At 35.1% G+C, this 18938-nt stretch overlaps 1 protein-coding gene across 1 annotated transcript in view; it reads right to left on the bottom strand.

Annotated features, from left to right (window-relative positions):
• Positions 1–1092: 1092 nt before the first annotated feature.
• Positions 1093–18938, bottom strand: part of LOC133192837 (sacsin-like) — a 99517-nt gene continuing 81671 nt past the window's right edge. Inside the window, 7 exon segments of the mRNA XM_061328843.1 lie at positions 1093–1472; positions 5290–5594; positions 5824–12446; positions 12449–13892; positions 13894–14910; positions 14913–16663; positions 16884–18470. Of these exon segments, the coding sequence (XP_061184827.1) occupies positions 5298–5594; positions 5824–12446; positions 12449–13892; positions 13894–14910; positions 14913–16663; positions 16884–18470 (12719 nt within the window). The 3' untranslated portion in view covers positions 1093–1472; positions 5290–5297.

Here is an 18938-nt window from a genome sequence, read left to right as displayed (position 1 = left end):
ATATGGCGGAATACGGCTATAGTTGGTATGAAACAGGTACATAGATGAAAATGTTGCGTTTTTAAGAATTCATGTCAGCTTTAATATACATCCAATGATTTGTACGAAAATTTAACACAATGAATATTTTGTGCCCATTCTTACGTAGCTGCAGGCCCTATAATGCCATCTAACTAAGGATGCATACTGCAAAATCTAGATGCAGCATGAGTTAACTATAGTATTTATTGTCCTTATGAGTTAACTCTCACTAGGAAAAATGCAATTATTACTTTATAAAATTGTCAAGCAACAAGATAATTTCTGTCAAATTCTGAAGCGCAAAGTATATTGTAATTGTGGGCGTATAAATTATAAATTATATATCTTTTGAAATTAAGCGTTCAAGCGATATCTATGAGTGAACAAATGGATGATGAAACTTATTCTTTTACAGTAAAAGGTACTAGTAGTTGTAGCGAACCCGCTTATAATGAATGCACGCTTATAGCGAAGTGAGTTACATTCCTCATGGTTTTAAAACGTACTGTAAACTGAATGTAAACGTTGTCCCTGACACTTTGCGTGTTTTACCGTATATTGTAATACAGTAAGATAAAACAGGAAAGATTTATATGATTTATTAAAAAATATACCAGAAAATCGCTGGACAGTTACATATGGTGAAAAAAATTACTTCTCCAAAAAAGAATGCAAACTTCATTTTTAACCAAATGAACGTTTACCCTTAAACTCTTTAACAAAACATCTACTAATATTACATGTAGGTCATACAGTTTTTACAACTGCAACGTTGTTTTTAGCTTTGCTTTAAAAAAAATTCTAAAGTTGACGATTGTCAAATACCAATATTATAAATATAAAACACACAAATCATTTTCAAAAAAAATAATACAAACAGTTGTTATTTCGAACACACAAAATCTTTAAAGCATGACATTTGATTCCTTTATAAATGAGAGGAAAGATTTTCAAAAAATTGTTCATTTTACATTTCTATTTAAATATGTACAATCATATTCGTACATTAAGACAATTTTTCTGTACAAATTAAACTCAACAAGAAGAAAATTCTTCAAACCATACTTTAATTATTAAGAACATTGTAACTACACAGTAAAGTTCATGTTTTAACATGTTCTGGATTTTTTAAAAAAAATACAATATTAAGCAAACACTTCAACAAAGAATTGCATTTCTGCAAACAACTACATGTGTTATCGACGCTTACATTAAAACAATCCACATAGTATCTACATATACATGTATTAAAAACCGTTAAACATTTACTTGTACATATATTCAGTGTTTAATAAGCATTTTAAAATATTTTTCCAATTATCACATTTTACAGAAACTTGAAATTCGTCATAATTGCACTCTTCTTGAAATTTGGACACATTTGTCGGTATACCTGATCCTCATTTTTTTCTCCATAATAGTTGTACTGATATAAATGTATCCTTGGTTTCCTATGCAAAAAAAAAAGTTTAAAGAAAAGTCTATATGCAAAACAAATCCAAAATAGGTACCAAAATATACTTTAACATACATCAATTATACTTCTAAAAATCTAAACATATCACTACGTTACCTCGAACGAAGTCGGGGCGACATATCACATTTACTATATATTGTTCCAACATTAACCTTGTCCGCACATTTCTCGAAGACAGCGATTATGATGAAACTTCACTGAAATGCTGATTACCAGCTGTAAATGTGCAATCACTTTTCAAAAATTTCAACATGGCCACTGTTGTCATATGCATGAAAAAGGGGGAAAAGACCAATTTTTTAAATTTCATTTTTTTTCTCAGTAAATTGCCAACCAATCTTTTTGAAACTTTTAAGGTTTATTCATTTTGTCCTGTCAAAGTATTAGTTCTCTCTGCTAAAACATGGAATAGAATGGATTGAAATAACGGACAATTTAAGAAAACTTGCGAATTGCTGTCACAGTGACCATTTCAACGAAAAAAAATGCAAGTGATTTTGTCCGACAAGGTTCTCGGAGATGGCTAAGACAAACTTACAGAAACTTTACAGAAAAAATGATCACCAACTGTAGCTGTGCAGCCACCTTTGAATTTTTTTTTAAAATATCCACCGTTGTCATAGAAACAGAGGAAAAATGATAAATGTTTATTTTCGTTTTTCTCAGTTATTTGTCAGTAAATCTTTTTGAAACTTTAAAAGCTTTTATCTAGCATCCTGTATATGTGCTTTCTACAAAAAATTGGAATGGGGTGGACGTAAAGAACGGATAATTTCAGAAATGTTGCTGTCAAGTGTCCGTTTCAGCGACGTTCCACCTATATTTTTGTCCGCGAATGTTCTCAGAGATGGCTTTCACAATCGTTATGAAACTCTACAAATATTTTTTTTCTGTCAAAAATTCAACTTCGTCGATGATTTAAATATAAGTTAAGATTAACTTGGAAATAATGTTTTAATTTTTTTCTCAATGTCGACAAATTTAACTTCCCTGGTATGATAAATTGTACATTAGTTTAACGACATTTACTTTTCATGTAATTATTTTGATTCTAATTGGTTCGAATCAAAATTGTACTAAAGTAGAGATTTTCAATATTCAATAGCATTTTCTATTTTTTTTTCTCTGAAAATTCAACTCTGGATTTTTTCATTCTTATGCATTCTTTACAGACAAAAAGGTTGGGCGCACATACGCGGCCTTTTAAGCTTTTCCTTATTTAGAAGCAAAATGTTTTTTGAGTTTCTGAACAATTATATATTCACTAAGCTAACTATCTTCATTCCTTCAAAACATTAAAAAACTCAAATAAGAGGTTTATCAGAAAAATCAATATTTTTTTTTTACTCCAATCACGTCTCTCGAAAATTATTTCTTCGTTCCACTACCTTGTCCAACAAACAAATCAATCAGCAGTCCTCGACTAACTCCGCTACACTCCATAGTATGAGAGTATGCAACGTACGAGCCACCCGAGGAGCTCAGAGTAACAAAGACATACTGTACGTTTTCCTCCGCAATCTCTACTTTTGCTTTGTAAAAGTTGGGTTCGACCAAAGCAAGCAAACATTAATTATTTCCTTTTGTGTGTGCATGCTTATGTGAGGGTGTGTGTGTGTGTGCGTTTGTTTTTTTTAAATACACTCTTTCTTTGAGCATCAATCAATCAATCAATTGTTTGGGGTGCAATAGCAGATTTTCTATTTTTTTTTTTTTTTTTTTTTTTTGGTTGCAATTCAGTGAAAAATTGCTTTATAATGATTAGTAAACTTTGCAAATTTCGATGAACAACAAGATTTTATTTTTAATGAGAGTAGAAACAAATGTATCACTTCTAATGGATAGAAAGCATAAATGGCGAAGTTATCAAATTCCTTCCCAGTTTATCTTATCCATATGTGTAAAGTATACATTCTTACTTTAAAACTAACAGAAAGGAGAAGTACACTTGAAATTAAACAATGGGTCCAAAGGTTACAATCCTTACTTGAGCTCTTCTTCATCAGCAGATTTCCCCTTTTATTCCTATGTAAAACTTTAAAGCCAATAATTGTGGCCCAGGGCCCGCCCTGGTCATGATTTGAACAAATCTGGTTCTACACTACCTGAGGATGCTTCCAAATAAATTTCCTAATTATCTCCCCTTCAAAGAGGGTGTAACCACTCATTTGTACAAACTTAATTTTGTGGCAAACTCTGTGGCAAATTTGGTTGTAGCTGCAGAACTGTAGCTCGCTGGTTGAGAAAATTCGGACAGACAAATCAGAGCTACTGATCTAAGAATTCTACAAACCTTCGATTTACGGGGACGCTTTAATTTTTGTCGCTCGCTTTGGGTTTTATTGTCCATGTTGAAGTCTTGCTAGAATAACACGCCTGAATAGTATATAGGTATCAGGAATAGGAGTAAATAATAAAATATACCCGAAGCGAGCGACAAAAAAAGCGTCGCCGTAAATCGAAGGTTTTTAAAGTGCTTGGATCTGTAGCTCTCTGGTTTGTCTGTCCGACTTTTCTCAACCAGAGAGCTACAGTTCTGCTGCTAGTTTGGTTGAAATTTGTTCAGTGATTCTGGAGAAGAAGATACACATGTAATTATGTGAAAAGTTAATGATCAAGTCAAAAGCTGTCAATGTGACACCAAACGGGTTCTTCCTTGTTAGAACAGAACTAGTATTTCTTACATGAATAGACAAATTTTCCATTTGCAAGAGTTATTTCCCTTTGTCGTGTAAAACCAATATTTCTCACTATATCCTACGTAATTTGCCTATATTTTTTTTTATAATCTAAAAGTCTTTTTACAATTCTATGCCATATCTTTATTGACAAAGTAATGAGCAACAAAGAAAAAATAATGAACATACACATATAGATGTTATTTATCAGATACTGCCGCATAAAGATGGTAATGTTATAGAGGGAAAACAGCGCCTTAAGTTGGTTGACCCTAAATGACCCAGAAGGGAAATAACTCTTGTAAATGTGAACGTCGTTTATTATAAAAACCTTCTATTCCGAAATATGTAGGAGATGACATCACAACAAAATCAATGTACCCTATAAGGATATTGTGCATAGAAATGACTAAGTTCAAAGAATGGCATTTCCCCCATGAATGATCAAAAAATTAAATTCCAAGCAGTATGCACATCTCTGATATATGTCCAATTCATCTGCAAAATAAGAATTTCTTATCTTGAAAACAGTATGAGGAAGCTATTAGGGGTACGCTATTGTGCAACATTTTGTTTAAAAAAAAATTCATCAGCTGGTATTTCTCGCATAAATCAACAAAAATTAAAATAGAAGTAATATCAGTCTATGCACATCTCTAATATGTACAACTGATCTGCAAAAAAGAAAGAGAAAGGTAAAAAAAAAACTTCCTATCTTCAAAACTGTAGGAGGAGTTATCCGGACAAATGATGTACGCTATATGCAATTTTGGAAATAAAATTACTAAGTTCAACAGCTGATATGTTTTTCATAAATAATCAAACATTAAAATCCAAGTAGTATGCACATCTCTGATCTGCAAAACATCCTATCTTCAAAACTGTAGGAGGGGTTATCCGGACAAAAGGGGTACCCTTTCGGCAGCCGCCTGCCCGCCATTTTCACCATTTCAATAACAAAACTTATATGGAAAACCTGGTTAAAAACACCAACGACGACAACGAAAGACAATGGACAAATTTTGATCACAAACGTTCACTTAAGCTTTTGGTTCAGGTGACCAAAAATGGGAAAACAATGCATGTATGAATGTCCACTTGGAACTGACATACCAATTTAGTTATACATTTGGAATCTTTTTTCCCACGAGTTCAAGAATTTTCCCTACAAATTCAACAGCTTTCTCAGCTTGGTTTTTGGTGTAAATGTCGGAAGGAGTAGCCATGCCATGTCCTCCAGGAACCGCATCTGGATATCGCATCTGGAAATAATTGCCAGTTATTCCCTCCAAATGACAAGCAAGTCCCAAAAGCTCAACATCATCAATCCAATGGGCTAGCACAGCTAAACTGTGAGTGCGATCTACTCGGTCTGCATCAATTTGATACAACAGGGCTTTGAGTGCTTTCTCTGCAGACTAGAAAATAGCCAAATAACAGATTTCAGTATATGCAGAATTAAAAAATATGTAACAAATTCTTAATGCAAAATTCAATATTTTTTCTTTTTTAGCATTAACGTAAATCAAATACACAATTTTTTTTCAGTATCAATTGATAAAGATTTGTATAACATCTAACAGGTTTCCTTTAAAATACATAATAAAATATCAGATGGAGAAAAAAATTACAACATAAATCATGCACCTGATGACATTTATAACATGCCCAGTTGTACGCATCAGGCTGCGTCTTGTCCGTAGACGAAGCTCGAAAGTCAGATTTTGCTTGTTGAAACCACCTCCTCGCCTGTCCCGGTTGAGAACCCCTTGAAAAAAATTGTCTAAAAAAGTCACTAGATCCTTGAGACTGGTAATCACCCCGTCTCCTTGCATATGAGGTTCCACGATTGTAACATCTTCTTGCAAACGCAGATGTTGGGACATTTAACGTTTTATTGAAGTTTCCGAAAATATCAATGTCATCGACTGACTGACCTTCTTCTAGTCTTTTCTTTATAAAATAAATGAAAACAGTCAATTCGTTGAAATACTCCTTGTTATCTTGATGTTTGTCAGGGTGATATTGAAGCACTAGCCGTTTTACAGTTCTTTTAAATTCTTCATCTGATCTCCTGAACGCATTTCTTAGAACGTCCCTGATGTAAGTTTTGACTCTATCATTATTCCAGCTGAAAACTACAGCGCCATCCACGACGTCAACACTCTGGTCTGCATTATCATTCCGAATAAATTTATATACTTTGGATGCAACTGCTTCAAGAGGATCTTCTCTCCCAACATCTATCAGATAACGGATGCACCATTCATCAGCATTTAGACAACAATCCAAACGATTGGACATAGTTTTCAGAATCTTTGCCAAGATGTATACAGGTTCTGTGTCACAAGTGTCATCTTCATCTATAATTGGATCAAACAGTTCATATGCAACAAATTCTCCTGGTTCAATGTAGGTACATGAATTATCTAACAGATGGTGTAAAATTATTGGTATTTCTGTGCCAAGTTCTGGCATAAATGGGAGAAATGTTGACAATCTGCCTACATCAATCTTTCTTATTTCCAGATTATCCAACTCGCTTTCTATTGCATTAGGATCTTGTATGCATTTCAACAAATCTGGTAGATGCATCTGATTCTCTTTCAGAGGTTTACCAAGGAATGCATTTAAGCTTCTTGATACTTCTCTAGCTATACTGTTTATCCACACCAGCATATCTGTATCTTTGACAACTTTGAAATATATGAATAATTTTGAAATTTTATTGTCGTCACACTCTTCTGTTGAAAAAAATAACCTATTCTTTGACGTATTAGGCAGTGATTTGTTTTCATACGTCATAACTGTTGTCAGTCTTTCAACACAAAGTACAACAACTGACTGGAGTTTTTCCAAAATATCCATTTCCTCTTTTTCTCCACAACTCTTGTCGTTATTGTAAAGTTCATCTCTAACAAGTCTAAATATGCCAGCAAAAAATTCAGGACTATGCAAAAATCTCTGAAGTTTTGTTCCATAATCAGAAGGAACTGTCCATGCTTTACAATCCGATTCTATTTTTTCAATCACAACCTTTGACAGCAAATGTGGTCTATATTTCTGTGGTAGTAAACTTATCTCCAAAACAGGATCAGAAACATTTATTTTTAACTCTTTGAATCCAACAAAGAAGTCCATATCTGGCATGTTGTTGCCAATTCTTTCTTCTAAAAGTTTGTTGTCCACAAATACTAAAGAATTACCACAAATCAAGTTTCTTTTCTTGCTGGGTAGGTACAAGGTTGGTACTTTCATATCGACAGTTTTTTCTGTTTTAAGTTTGGAAAATAAAATTTGCACAGCTTTTTCTGTACTAAATATTTCATTGGGTTCCAAAATATTACCTTTTGATTTCTTCCATATTTTATACAACACTCTGGCTAGGTGACTGCATTCTAAAGATTTCGAAGCCCCGTGCATCTCAAACATTGAATGAAATTGGCCAAAATACAATGGTGCTTTACACAAATACGGGGGTATCTCCTCATTTTTGCTGATATCCAACACAACTTGTTCAGGGAATGCAAGCAACTTTCTGTCTTTGATGAAGATAAACGGCACAGTTTTTAACACCTGTTTGGACTCGTCATTTGCATTTTTCTGTAAATAGCTGTATATTCTATTCATCATTAGAGTAACAGCCTCCTCCACTTCATCATTTTCGTAAAAAAGGCTTTCCATTTTATCTTTGAGAGAACTGCATATAATTCTCAAATGATCTAGTATGATACACATAGAAGGCGTTTCAACGAGACCCAACAATTTCTTTGCTACGCCGATATCAGACCTGTTCATCATATTAATAATATCCTCAGATATGATCCCCATCACCGACCACACAAGGAGATCATTTGCAGGCATTGTTGAATTGCGGAAAGAAACAAGCCTTTTTCCATTTTCAAACTGCGACGCCAGTGATAAGAAGATTCGTCGCATGTGATGAGGAATGAGAAACCTAATACCTTGTATCTCATTTATCAAAAAGCGACTTTGCAAAAGATCATTGTTCTCTGTAAAAAGTATTCTCACCACGAGTTTGGAATTTGCAATAACTTTTGCCGTGAGTCCAGAATTCGCTAACCTTTGCAATCCCACAAAGATCTCAGGCGTAATGTCACTTTTAATTCCACAGTGGACAAGAAAGCATTCCCATTCTTGTTCATTAAAGGGTGGGAGGGGCAGTTCGAATTCACTGCAAAGTTCATTTTCAATTTTAAAAATTTCTTTGTGTGGATTAAAGAATTCACATGCACGCGCTAATTTGTCTGATTCTGTTGGAAGAAAAGCAATTTTTGGCAGTAAATTTTTCAACATTGCTAGTTGCCGTTTGTCATTTTCATTCGGAAAATAGTTCAGTCCCGGTAAAACAATATCCTTTATAAATTTCAAATGATGCATAATTGCCGCTGATGGTAGGATTTTGAAATTGGGAAGTATGTAGTTAATGTAAATATCCCTCTCTGATAGCACTATGCAACCAAGATACTTCAGGAAATCTAATGATAGGCCACTCGGTTTGATAAACGTAATGTTCCTCTCTGCACCAAATTCTTTCATGCCTTCAACAGGAACTCTATCAGGCAACACCATTATAGTGTCTTCTGACAGTGTACTAAAATTGCTGAGCAGACCACAATAGAAGGGAAGGCACCTTAGTTTGTTCCGAGATTCTTCATCCTTTTTTAGTGTTTCAACGCTTTTAACAAAATAATCTAGCATAACTTTGCAAGTTTCCTTTTCTAATTTTAAACGTCCTCTGTTATAAAACAGACAATCCAAGGTATCTAAAACGTTTTCCACGGTAACTGCAATAGATTTTAATATCTCAGGAATGTATCGCTTTGCAACAAAATATCCATGTATTTCGGAAGTTAGGCAGTCATCATCCACCACTGGTATATTCAACGATATCATCGCCGATTGTTCCGGTCTGTCCACACCAGGAATGATTTTCAAAACCTGTTTTCCGTCTTTAAAAGCGTAAAGTAAGAGTTTGTCATTTACGCAAGCAGGGAGAAAACTACACTCCCCTATATGTTTCATGATTCTGCTGCGTAATTTTACAATAGGCATATCTTCATCATTTTTTGGTATCTTTTTCTTCTTATGGTGTTTTTTGCTTTCTAATTTTTGACAAAAATGTTCATTTTCAAGACAGGCAAGATTTTCCGAGAGAAAACACCAAAACTTTTTCATCCATTCTAAATTTGGTAGGTCATTTTTGTGCTTATCCCAGGACACTGTCAATCCACAACAATATTTCCTGGGAACATTGTATGAAACACAACTAGCAAAGTCCTAGATTTGAAGATTCCTCACAAAAGGTTCAAAAACTTTATTCTTTTTCAACAAGGAAAATTCTGACATATGTACAAATTTGTCTGCAGATGCAGGCAGTAATTCCGGAAAAGAAGTTATAAAAACTGTGGTCATTTTACTGAACTTGCGAATATGCCCATCTGCTGTTAGAAGAAGAGGAACGTGTTCAAATTCCAAAGCACTCAGTTTATTGTCCTTTAAACAGTAATCAAGGAGAAATACCATCCCTTCAACACATCGAAACCTTGTCACTGAAACATGAACATTCACTTTTTCAATTTTACACCTGTCAATATTGATATCATCATATGATTTCAAAAACTGTAACACTGCTCGTGGGGATACAGTTTGTACTTGAGCGCCAGCGTATTTCATGCAGTCATATATCCACATTGGTGATTCGATAAGCTTCATTCCAATGTCTTTCAGCACACCTGCTAGAAATTCCGATGTTTCTGACGCCCATAGCATGATTTCCTTATAATTTTTTCCATAAAATGCGTCATAACTTTGTCTTTTGAAATCGTCTTTCAGCTGGAATTTGATTTCATCAAAGTAAGAAGGAAAGGTACCTGATGATATTGCCACCCATCTGATTTCTAATGATTCTTCTTGTATTACTGGTTTGTTTTCAACTCTATTTTCATCTTTTGTTTCTGTTTGAATCTCGCTTTCGGTATCATTCTCATCTGATATTTCCAATTTTTGGTAATCTCTACATACAATTGGAAATAGACAACATTCAGTTTCTGCAATTTGGTTGTATAAGATTTTTGCTGTGAATTCCCATATTTTGTCCTTTAAAACTCTCATAAAAGGAAATGCTTGATGAAATTTGTGCAACTGTTTCCATGGTTTCCTGGATATTATTTCTGGAAACAACGTAGTTTTCAGATATTGAAGAGTTGAAATGTAAGTTGGCACAATAACGTTCTCAATCAAACATTTATTCCATTCTAGTTTGAAATCTGATGATGTATCGTCTGGCCACCAAATATTGCGACGTGCTTCGTGATCCAAAGCAAAATGTCCATTGATGTGAACTGGCAAACCTGTTATGAGAGGGAGCGGCAAGAAGCAAAACGCCTTGAAAAGATTTAAAGGCACATGAACGCTTTTTGCTACATCTTGATTCTTGATAAGCTTTTTATTCTTAAGGTTGAATGCTACACCAGAACTTGGTAACAAGGCAAGACGTCTTTCCTCATATGCTCTCTTCACTCTATCTGGAATTCTCTTTTCATCCTTAAAACCAAATCCAGCAACGATCAGCCATTCTTGTGTGCATATGTTGTCAATGTCTACTTTCAAATGATACATTATTTCGTTTCTTCCTACACTGCATACATATGCCGAATCCTTCTTCATTTGTTGTCGAACATCAAGAACCAATTGGTGCAACCTAACATTCTCCTGTGATTCACAAGAAGCTTCTGCCTTTACAATGAATTCCTGTCTTAGAGTGCCATTTTTATCTACTGATGAAATTGGAAATCGGAACAAAGTGCCACGTGAAGACTTCCAAATCCCACTACCATCTAAATAGCAAGGCATGATGTCTGTAAATCTTCTCCCCACTCTTTTGGATGCATTCTGAAATTTTCGACCTGGTTTTGTTGGAGATGCACCAGGAATATATTTTAGATGAGGGTCTAGTACACACAACGTATCCAAGCCAGTTTTACAGTCTCTTGTAATAAATGATGGAGCATCAGAGAGATGGTAAACAACATTAAAGCCAACACCATAATGGCCTGTAGATGTTGGATCGTCTGCTTTGCTTCCTATTCCTAAATTCTGAATTCCCTGTAAATCTTTTTCAGTAAATATGCTATCATTATAGACACACAATGCCGGCCCTTGCAATTCCTTCCAACTGTCACTAAAAATGTGTTCCTTACCATGAGATCTAAAATCTTTGATAAAGTGTAGTTCTGAAGCACCAGCATCATCAGCATTTTGAAGAAGTTCCTTCAGTATACAAGCCTCTGGATATCCGTCCAAAATTCGTTTGATTCGAGTTGTAAGTTCTTCATGTTGTCCAAACTCATCACCAAGTTCTTCGGAATCGTTTAAAATACTTTGGTCTCTTTTGGATTTAATCCCTGTCATTTTTGCCAACTTGAGAGGTATTGCAGTATTTAAAAATCTCATTGACACAGTTGTAGAAATCCAATCAAAATCGTCAATGCACAATTCATCTACATGACAAAGGAAACCATTCGAATCTGGTAGGTAGAGATCCTCCGTTGGAATGAAATTAGAATTTTCTAACAGTATTGCCATCCTACAAACTAAAGCCAAATCCCCTTCCGTCATCTGTTCATCACCATACTTTTCCTTCATCGTAAACAACACGCGAACAATATCCTCTGACTCAAACGATTTTCGAACACCAAGCATTTCCATCAATGAAGAAAAACGATTGGCATACTTCGATCTCAAACCATAAAAGTAAGGACTACAATCATGCATCAAGGAAAAGATAACTTGCTTAGGATAAGCAAATGTCTTTTCTGTAATGATACAAGGCATATTCGACAAATATGTTCGTATAAATTCTCCCACCCCTGGTTCTGATAACTGCTTTGCAAAAATCGCATAAATTTCAAAGCAAATGTCTTCAACGTCTTTATTTTGAGCACCATCGGAAACCTTTGTTATTTCGGTGAGCTGAAGTTTGAGGGTTTCCAAATCCACATCCTCTTCGTTTCTTACACCAAGTGCTTTTAGTTCTTTCTCATAATACTGATACATATCGTATCTACCTATCACAGCTCGTGAACACCCAACCAGTTTTTTTGTGGAAGGAAAATACAAATTGCTTGGTTTTTCGTACAATTCAATACCTTCTGCACCGTTTTCGTGTATTTTGCATTTCAAAAATTCATGTTGTTCCTTTTCAGTATCACTATGCCATTTAACAGGCCACTCAATAGGTTTTTTCCCACTGGTAGAAAAGGTATGCAAGACATTTTGTCTAAATTTTCCTTGGAAAATGTTAAAAAGTTCCTATGAATATATCTAACAATTTCTTTAGAACGGAGCAATGCACATTCTGTACAAAGTTTGGACAAGTTAACAGTAGCTCTACATTGTGAATGCAAGAGTTCAAATGGCACATCATACCTCATCATTCCAAGTCTTGTGAGTATTTCCAAGTCATCTTCTTTGCAGATTAAATCTGTAGGAAATCGTTCATCTTCTGTTATGAATATTCCAGATACTGTGGAACGAGGATGAACTAGGTCTCCTGGTGCTTTTCTTGTACTACTTGGACAAGTTGTGATGCATTTACTTTCTTTCATAGCTGAAAGAATAACATTATTTCTTGATCTCAGTGCACCAAGGACAATACGGTCATATTCCTCCCCAGTGAAAAGAGATATACTCGGCAAGAAGCTTTCTGTGATGAACTTTTCATATGTCACCACATGCTTCATAAATAATGTACCAAGACAATTCTCCAGTTCATTGTAAACATCATTAGGAATCTCTGTAATGACTTTTCCATTTAAGTGAGTTTTCTTCAAAATATTCACAGCAATCTGATACAATTGCTTGTCAGCTTTCAAGTCGGTGTGCAAAAACATACAGTCCTGAAATTTCATGTATCCGAGATGCGTTTTGAAAATTGTTAATTCGCGCTCTACAATACATCTATAAAATTCATGTTGAAATGTCTCCCAAAAGCGGTCCTCATTTTCTTTTGGCCATAATTCATAAAATGAAATATCATTAGTTACAGTATTTTTCAAAACAATAAGAAGCTCGAGAAGTGCCTCCAGTGTTGCATCAGTTATCAGACAGTTATTCCAGACCGTTTGTTTTGTATTTTCTTTGTCATCCTCTGTTCTTACTAGTATTCGCTGGCGATCAGATGATACAGCAAATGTTCCGTTAACATGGAAGGCCAATGGAGTCCTTATTGGCAATGGCAAAAAACAAAACAGATGGCCTGTCTCATAGAATCCATACCTCTTGAAAGCAGATGATCTTGCACACAGAAAGCGAGGCAAAAATTGTCCATCCACTGGAATTGCAACGCTGGATAACGGAAGTGCTCCGTCACTACTTTTCTCTCGAAAAAGTTTTAAAGACTGTTTTCTTCCAAGTGCCCATGAAATTAACCAGTTGGTTTCTTCTTTGGATGTCAAATTCTCAACCCATGAATGACCCCAAGAAGCAATTGTTATCTTTGTGTTGCACACTGATGAAAAGTGTAGGGGCTTGTCTAATCTACTACACTGTCTTGAAGCTGCACTTAATATATTATCATTGTTGAGTGTCAGTGAATTTCCAAATTTTTCCTCCTTTTCGACAGTAAGTACGAGCTCCATATCTTTATCGGGATTTGTACTTCTTTCTCTGACATGAAAGAGTTTAATTTTTTTTTACATTCTGAGTGAATAGGAGCATGTTTCCGCTTGATTTGCAAAACATTTTCAGTAGTTTTTCCATTTCATGCCGAGAGTATTCTTTACAGCTTATTTCACTATCAAGAGCTTGGTGTTTTGTACGCAGAGGGAATCTGAATATCGTTCCATTATACCCTTTCTTTTCTGAAAACTCTGACGATTTAAATCCAAACACATTTTGAAAGGGTTTAAACTGATTTTCAAGTTTACGGAGCATGGTTGTATTCAAAAGGTTAAGCTTGATCCCTGGACTTTTCTCATGAATAATGGCTTCTCCTAGATATTTTCCATGTGGATCTAAATACACCAAGTGCTTTCCACTTGCAAAGCTTGGAACATCTGTTAAATTGTAAACTGCATTGAAACCTAACCCAAACTTCCCGATCTTTGTAGTGTCCTTTTTTTTTGTTGCTCCACTAAGTTTTTGAATATTCTGAAAATCACTTGGAGAGAAAACTGCATTGTTGAAAGTCCACAGTGCTGGTCCTTGACATCCTTCCATTCCAGGGTCTATAAGACAACTTCTCGCATCCTTATTTTCTCTTTCATCATAAAGGAAATACACTTCAGATGCACCGGCATCGTCAGCATTTTGAATCAGCTCCTTTGGAACAGATAATCCATCTGTATACCCTTCTTCTAAAAGACGATTCAAGCGCTGGGTTAATGGTTCTGACTGTCCAAATTCCGAGGAAATTTCTTCTGCATCTGATAGTGTAAATTTTTTTAACGATTTCACGCCAAGTTTCTTTGCAATCTCCTTTTCAATCTTTGAATGAATTAGACAAATGTTATCTTCTTCTGTGAATGTCTTGCTGAACCAATCTGAATCAGAGTATGCACACTCGTGCGCGAGTCGAAACGTAAGTGCACTTGTATCTTTACTGTGGACAGGTACCAGGATTTCTTCTCTTATTTCAGCTAGTTCATCTTCTGCATATTCTGATAATTTCTTCAAAATTTTCTTCACTTTTCCCATGTCCTCGCTGACATCTCACTAATGTCTTCTGCCTCCAATTGCCTTTCTTCTATTTTTTTCAGTGCTTCAACAAGCAGATAACAAGACTGTTTTTTATTGCAACCTAGCCTCTCAAAAAATTCTTTTAGTGGGCTGTATTCCTTTGGTAGTAGAATGTAATATGGCGCTAAATCGACATCCGTTTTGTTGCGTTCTATGTAAATGTCCGTGGCCTTCTTAAATCCTAATTCTGTCAAAACGCATTTCTGCGGAATTAATGATGCAAGATCTCTCAAATTTCTTTTAGCTAAATGTTGATAAACTTCTCTCATGAGATAACTGTATTCCGCATGCTCATCATCATTGTAAAATTCCATAACCAGGCAAAAATGCTGCATGACGTGATTCAACTGAGGTGCTTTATTGGTATCAATAAGTTCCTCCCATTCTTGAATACATGTGGGTAGAACTGATCCAGCAATGTACTCGAATTTAGAACTGAAAATCATTTCTAAGGAGACAAATTTTTCTAAATTTGAATACCACGCCATTGATGAGGGGTAGTTTTTGTCTCTGTCCTGCTTAAAGGGCAATATTTTGAAACCGTGAATTGAGTTGTAAACGGAATTGAAAAGTTTTTGGTTTTGTCGAAAAGCTTGCAATAAGGCTTTTGACTTTCTTTCTTTAATGGAATGCTCATGAATGGTCGAATCAAATAGTTGGCATGTTTGCACAATATCGCTTTTGTACGCTGAACTGTTTCTATTCTGAAACTTTAAATGCCTTAGCAAGTCCATCTTCTTTCCGTCCTCATCTGGGAATTTGTTTTCTGAAAGGAAAATCTCTAGTAGCAGATGGTCATTTGGATCATAAAGTTCATTTGCAGAGTGAAGTTTTCTCGTGCCATTTCTGATAAATCTTACTGAATTCAAATCTGTTTGAATTTTCCACCAGTTTCTCAGCATCGATTGCTTTTCTAATACATAAAAACAAAACCTACGTTTAGTTTCCTCACTCATTGGAAGACTACCATTTGCTATTTTTTCAATGCATGTTTGGACACAAATTGTGAGATCCACTTTTTCATAGCAAAGTTCCGAGAGAAGTCGTTCTTCTTTTTTTGTCGATGTCATAATCATAATCTTTGGAAACTGAATTGGAAAGTCCTCGTCTCCAATAAAAACATCATGGCACTCCTTAACAGATGTGTAACCAATTTGACTTGATTTCTCGACTCCAGAAAAACATTTGAATAACCTTAAATTTTCTAAAGCGGGGATTAATGATTTTGGAAGGGTTACAGGTAAGAATTCTTTGAACCACTCCCTATCAGCATCTGAGCAGAAGGTGTTAAATGAGCTTACACCATACTGTATGCAACGTTGTAAAAGCTTTGCATTTCCGTCATCTGTATTTTCTACAATTCCCTTTCCTGGTGCAAGCAATGGATGGTCATGAAAATTCATATCAACTATCCAAATTTTGAATTTTTTCAAAATTTCTATGCGAGACCCATTTGTATCAGCTTCGCTGATAAACGCATCAGATAATTTTTTTAGTACCCCTGATTCTTTTGTTTTGATTAAATTAAGTTCTTTAACAGGGTCCAAAGATGTCGGACATTTATGTTTTAGATATAGCCAAACATTCCTTAGCCAACACTCTCCAAAAACAGCGCTGCTGTCTATCAAAAACACCGGGTCTCTAATTTTTTCCATTTGTTGTTGGGTAACTTCCGTCAAAAAGTGTAAAAAGGCGTTGACATTCAATTTTTGGAATGAATAGTATCCTGCAAAATAAAAAAAATGTACTATGATCCAAACGGCTATTTTCAGCAAAGTAATTAAAATGTTGTGAATAATTAATAATTTCAAGGTTTCATTTTTTTCATTTTTTAGCTTAATCAGCAAAATGCTTTCAAAGAGGTTAGATATTTAAAATTAAGCAAATTCTATTTATTCCTTTTTGAATTGAAAACTTTCTTTATAAAATTTTTAGTTATTGTGTACCTGTTGATGCAAGAGACTCTAAATTTTTTCCAACTTCAGAGGTGGCATTTGTATTCAAAATCAGAACACTCTCTTTACCAGTCAGAATCTGAAGTTCATCCTCTTTGCATAAGTAAACAGTATTTTGAGGCCCCCTCCTTCTCAATTGCACTGTTCCGTAGCTCCCATTTTGCAGTGGTAATAACTCTATTTCATTTAAATCTGCAAGTTTTCTATCGCTACATATGTAGACAAGAAGATGTCCTTTGCTATTGGCACTTAGCTGTTTGTATGTATGGTCTCTTCTAAGAAGATCCCTGGTTTCTTTGGGATTCGTACATTTCAAAACAAAGTTGGAATCAGAGCCTGACCAGTGATGAAAGAGATCCTCATGTCCTTTCAAAACAATAACTTTATTTGTACATTTCTGAAAAAGTTCTTTCACAGTTTTCTTCTCATTTTCCTGAGTGTTCTCTGCAAAGACAGCAAAATATGCTTCCTTGGTCTGAATCCATTTTCCACTCTCAAGGCAAGGAATTTCGGACTCGAGCAAGTGCTGGTGCATTTTTTCGCCAACACATGTTAAATGGTTCTTGATCATTGCCATTCTTGGAATGTGATGATAAAACATTTTTAAGTACTTTCTAGTCAACTCAGATACAAACGAATCATCTTGCCATGACTTCAGAAATTCCAAGTAAACCACAGGTAAAATTTCTTGTACCATTAGTACATTCCAAAGCATGTCATTTTCTAAATGTGAATGACTTATTTTCTGATCATGGGATGGCCATTTAAGATGTTGTCTGTTACTGTCAAGAGCAAAGAATCCATTGACGTGAACAGGTAATCCTGTCGGACTTTCAACCTCGAAAGGGAGAGGCAGGGAGCAAAATAACTGACTGCAGTGAATAGGTTCATCAAGTCTGGCCGCAATTCCGATATATGGCCTATATTTAGAGCGCCGATTTCTGATAAGATTTAAAAGCTCTTTATTCATTCTTCCTGCATGAAAATAGTGGACAATGAACCATACCTGACGCATCTCTAGTTTATTCATCTTAATCCTATATGTAACCATATTTTTCATCCATACTGGGTTACATTGACTGATCCAGCTGTCATCTTGAGCCATATTTACCTCAATATCTCTGATTTCTGCCTTATAGTTCTGTCTTTCCTTTCTCGTTTTCTCTGCACAACTTTGATCTAAAGCAATAGTACACTCAGATTCACATGTATCATTTTCAATTTTGTATATTCCGATTTCTTCAATAGAAGTTAAAAACAACAATTCAGAGCTTATCTCTTCTTTAAAAGACTTGAAAAGATCCTCAACTTTTTCAGGTGAGTATGTATCTTCTGACAATATTGATGGTGATTTTCTAATGGGAAACCAGAATAAAGTCCCTGTGAACTTTCCATTTCTGACCGTTTCCTCATTTATGTCAAATACGTTATACAATGACTCCAGTCCTGTTGGACCACACACACTCGGGTGCACATAACTTGCGATTGGAGCAATACTGCAAACTTTGTTAGGATCCCCTAGCTCGTTTAAAGGATCAATGAACAGAATTTTTGTTCCACTAATAACACAGACAGTATCTGCAAAAAATGTTTTAAAATCAAAGTTTAACTAGTGCTAATTGTAACGGGAACCGTTACAGATGTTCCCCAAACGGCTCCCCAATCCCTTATGATGCCCCATTCCCTACAAGCTTCAATAAATTAGACAATACTTTTGTTATATAGATGGACACTTTATTTTTAAGGGTATTTCATTGGAAAACTACTCCGATATAGCCAAATGAAATTTCAGCGCATGTGCTTGCACATGTTTTCTACATTTTTCACAATAATTTTCTTATAGTGTGTCATAATACATACATTTGTGTTAAATATTAAAGAATTTCGTTGAAAAATAAGAGAGATGTAACCCTTTAAGTATTAGCCAATCAGAATTCAGCATACGCGCATGCATGGCCTTGCATTCAATTTTGATAGTATCATAATGTAGGAGCTCTATGTGCCTATCCATGTCGTAAATTTCATCCTGTTTTGTTGAAAACCAAG

The sequence above is a fragment of the Saccostrea echinata genome, unplaced genomic scaffold (genome assembly GCF_033153115.1).
Source record: "Saccostrea echinata isolate AGI-Se365-2 ecotype Australia unplaced genomic scaffold, CSIRO_AGI_Sech_v1 ptg000025l, whole genome shotgun sequence".
In the NCBI taxonomy this organism is placed as follows: Eukaryota; Metazoa; Mollusca; class Bivalvia; order Ostreida; family Ostreidae; genus Saccostrea; species Saccostrea echinata.
The sequence above is the reverse complement of the archived record's forward strand: the minus strand, read 5'-3'. Positions and strand labels throughout refer to the sequence as shown.